General features: G+C 46.4%; 1 protein-coding gene across 2 annotated transcripts in view; it reads left to right on the forward strand.

Annotated features, from left to right (window-relative positions):
• The window catches only part of Nutf2 (nuclear transport factor 2), a 20,631-nt gene that overhangs the window by 235 nt on the left and 16,185 nt on the right, over nt 1-4,211 (forward strand). Inside the window, exon 1 of one of the 2 annotated variants that reach the window (XM_010612273.2) lies at nt 7-295. The exons of the other annotated variant lie outside the window; for it this stretch is intronic. Coding sequence (XP_010610575.1) covers nt 292-295 — 4 coding nt within the window. The 5' untranslated portion in view covers nt 7-291. Of the gene's footprint in view, nt 1-6; nt 296-4,211 lie in introns of those variants that run through there. 2 annotated transcript variants of the gene reach the window in all.

Consider the following 4,211-nt stretch of genomic DNA (forward strand, 5'->3'; position numbering starts at 1 on the left):
CGCCGGTCCTCCGAGGCGGCGGCCGTGGGGAACGCTGAGTGCCAGACAGGCGCCTATCTGGACCGTACAGTACCATGGTTGTTGCTTCGGCCTGTGTTGTGGCCAGACTTTTTTTTCTGGTCCTGACCGTCGGATGGGGCTTTTAGGGCCCCGCCCCATCTGGCCTGGCCTGCTTGAATCTCGTCACCTCTGCAGGCAGCCTATAGCGGGCAGACCCTAGCCCCAAGGCCCGCCACCCGTCTGAGAAGATCCAGGGATGGGCAGCGCCACCTGGCTCGCTCCAGAGCCAGCATGGGTAAGGGTGCCCACTTGCCGCAGCTGGACTTGGGACCCTTACTCGGTTCCCGACCATAGCCCAGCTGGGTTCTAGGCGAACGTTCCCTTGCTTGACTGCCTGTTGGGAGTGCACGAAACCTCCTGCCCCTTCTGTGGAACCTATAGGTTTTCCTGTACGGACAGGGACAGGGAGTCTGGGTGGAGAGGGGATTCTATGGGAGACTTTACCCCTGTCAGGTTTGGAAGTGCTAGACCTGATGTGGTGAGACAGCTCCAGGCTAGTAAGCCCAGCCTTCGCCCTTTCCTATGAGTGACCAACCCCCAGCTGTGGGTGGGTAAGTTGACTGTGTTAGTGGAGGAAAGAAACCGAAAAGGTAAGATTGGACATGTAAGCTTCACAGGCCTTGTTAGACCTCTTAGGCACAGTCCAATCTTGTTTTCAGAATCTCCCAGAGTCAGCATAGAATTGCTCGGAAGGAGTGGAGGAGTCTTTAAGAATGTTATGATAAGGTTAGATTTAACATGAAAATAAGTAGACTCCAGATTTGAGATCCTTAAGGCCAGTTCAGACAAGAAGAGGCCAAGGTAGAAGGGACTTCAGGGGAGAGGCACATTTGTCTCGGGGTCTTTCTGAATTCTGGGTCAGAGAGAACAAGAGTGGGGAGCTGCAGAAAGCCAGGATTCCTTTTGTTTATGACTTCCCAACAGTAGCCTTTGAACTGTCAGAAAGCTGGTTAGCCCTTGAGAAATTGCCCTTAATTATGGCACCAGAGACCCCATTGAATTTTGGGAGAGGGTTGTATCTGGCCAGAGAGTTGCTATCAGGCAGGCGTTGAAAAGGCATTTCTTTTTGAGGGATGGATGATAAATGAAGAAACCAGGCCAAAGAAGACCCTGGGACTTGGAGAGATTGCTCATCAACCCTTGATTTGTCAGACCATTGAGTCTCTGGGCCACACCTCTTAAAGGGTCTAAAGAAGTAACCTCTATAGCAAACATAATGCTAGATCTCTTAGGAGGGCTGAGTTGGAGCAAGCCATAGCCCCTGGCCTTTTTTCCTCCCTTAAGTATTTTCCCAGGTGATTTTTCTAGTCATTGTGTGCTTTTTTTTGTTTTCTTGTTTTGTTTTTTTTTTGGTATTGGGCATGGAACTCGGACCTTGGGCTTGAGAGGCAAGTGGCAGAACCACTGAGCTAAGTCCCTGGCCCTAGTCATTGTGTTTTGACTTGGAATTGCTGTGCCTAGTCATTCTCTTTTTGTTAGGAAGAACAGAGAAAGGATGCTGCTCAGATCTCAACCAAGGTCTGTCTTCCCTGAACTCAGTACTCCTAATCCAGATCTTGGAATATGAACATATGGAAGTCAGATTCATTCAGTGGGCTCAGGAGAGACCCTGAGTTGGGCAATGAAGAGGGAGACTACCCAGAGAACACAGGCAGGGTCCAGTGAGTTGGAATCTCTTAGAACTAGAAACAGTTACTTCAAAACTTTCTCTAGATTGTATTGGTACTTTCTAGAACATGGATTTCATGTGAGCCAGGCTTATGGCTCAGGATTAGTTTCCATATTGCAAGGCCCTGCCTGGGTGGCCTGATCACAGGGCTTTTTTTGTTTTATTTTGTTTTGTTTTTTGTTTTTTGTGTTGGGGATCAAACTTGGGACCTTGTGCTTGTGAGGGAATCAAGGGAATCACTGAGCTAAATCCCCGGCTTTTGTTTTTTTATTGAGACAGTCTCGCTGTGTAGTTCAGGCTGACCTCAAATTCACTATGTAGCCCAGGCTGGTCTTGAACTCTTGGTGATTGCCCTACCTCAGCCTCCCAAGTGCTAGAAATACAAGCATGTGCCACCACACCTGGCTGACCACAGCTTTGTTGTTGCCTTGCTGAGGATTAGACTAAAGGCTTCCAGCCCCTTCAGGGTCAAAAGAACATTGTTCTTTCTGCAAGGTTATGCAGGAGGAGGAAGAATTAATGTCCTGCTCTTTTATTCCAATCCCAAAATGTTCCATAACTTACTTGTCTGAAGGTAGCCATTGCTAAGCATTTTAACCTTGAGAAGTCCTTGACCTTTCTGGAACTCAGCAGGCCATCTAGGTTCTCTTCCTACAAGAGAATCCTGTGGTTCTCCAGGATCTGTCTGTGCCCCTTGTTCATGTAGGGCAGACTTGGAAACTGGGACCTGACTTAGAACAGTCAGGATATGTCTGTACAAGCAAGGGGCAAAATGTGAAGATGCCTGGCTTTTCATTTAACTCAAAATTTAGTCCCTTAAGAGCTGGGGATGTATCTCAGTGGTTCCATCCGCTGCCTAGCAGGCACAAGGTCCTGAGTTCAATCCCTGGTACCAAAAAAAAAAAAAAAAAGTTTAGTCTCTTAAGTCAGGCAAGGTGGTGTACATCTGTAATCCAAGTTACTCAGGAAGATTGGAAGATCAAGGTATTTATGATGCATATAGTGAGACTTCACTTCATATATATTAGTGACTAAAACTCCTTTCTGAGCTATGTCTTCTGTTATTTTCGTGGTTGGTGGGTTGGGATGGGATGAATGATTTGAGAGACACAGAATTCTTAAGTTTTATTTTATTTTATTTTGGTGTTTTGAGACAGGGTCTTGCTCTGTAATTCAGACTGGCCTTGAACTCAGTGTATAGCCCAGGCTGGCTTTGAACTCATGGCAGTCCTGCCTCAGCTTCCTGAGTGCTGGGATTACAGGTGTGTGCCACCATTCCCAGTTCTCAAGTTTTAAAGTTAAAAGGTACCTTATATCAAAAGTTTCAGGGGCTGGGGATTTAGCTCAGCGGATCCACTGCCTGCCTCATAAGTACAAGGTCCTGAGTTTGATCCCCAGTACACCCCAAAAAAGTTTCAGGATTCCCTTACTGAGCCATTAGTATCTTGCTTGAAAAAAATTTTTTTTTACCAGTCTCATTTTGTTTGTTTTATTTTGTTTTTCTGTAAATAATCAGGTTTTTTGTTTTCAGCCATTCTTTGTCTGGCTCTGGGCTCAGGCTGCAAGAAGAAAAATGAATCCTACCCAGCATTGATGTTGGAGGCAGAGTAATGTTGGTTCTGTGTGCTGAGGGCTTATTTGAAGGGGCTCTTATTCCTGTGAGGAAGAGACTGGCAGAAACTGCAGAGGGATATATGTAACTGGACTGTGGATCTAGGAAGGTCTGAGATTGCTTGAGTGAAGTTTTCATCACTTCTGTGGCTAAACTGGGCATGGTGACACATCTGTAATCCAGCTGCTTGAGAGGCTGAGGCAGGAGAATCTTAAGTTTGAGGCTCATGACAGGGCAACTTTTTGAGACCTTGTCTCAAAATAAAACGGACAAAAGGATGGGTTGGGTGGCGATTTAGCTCAGTTGGTACTGCACTTGCCTTGCAAGTGAATTCAGTCCCTGGTACCAAAAAAAAGGGAGGACTGGGGCTATAGCTCAGTGGTGTAACACTTGCCTAGCATTCCTGAGTCCCTGGGTTCAATCCCCAGTACTGCCAAAACAGATACATATTGCTACGACTGTTGAGTCCACCTCCTGGCTCCTACATCCTGCTTCTTTTCCCTTTTTTAGGAGCCTGCTAAGTGTTTGTTCTCACAGTGCCTGGGAATCTCATCAACATTGTCTGTGGCCATCAGTCTCTTTCCTAGACCCTGGGTGTATGGCTTCTGCCACTTTAACTGAGACCTTGATTCAGGTATCAGGTTCCTAATGTGATGCCCAATAGAGCATCTTCTTAGGGTAAAAGAGCCCTTCTGAGAGATGAGAAGTTCATTGGATCTGGTCATGGATCCTCAGTGGGTGTACCTTTAACAGATGGCCTTTTGGTCGGGGGATTTGGCTCAGTGGTTCTACTGCCTGCCTTGTGAGTACTAGGGCCCAAGTTGATCCCCAGTACCACCAAAAAAAAAAAAAAAAAAAAAAAAAAAAAAA

The sequence above is a fragment of the Fukomys damarensis genome, unplaced genomic scaffold (genome assembly GCF_012274545.1).
Source record: "Fukomys damarensis isolate Sample0158 unplaced genomic scaffold, DMR_v1.0_HiC HiC_scaffold_32, whole genome shotgun sequence".
NCBI lineage: Eukaryota > Metazoa > Chordata > Mammalia > Rodentia > Bathyergidae > Fukomys > Fukomys damarensis.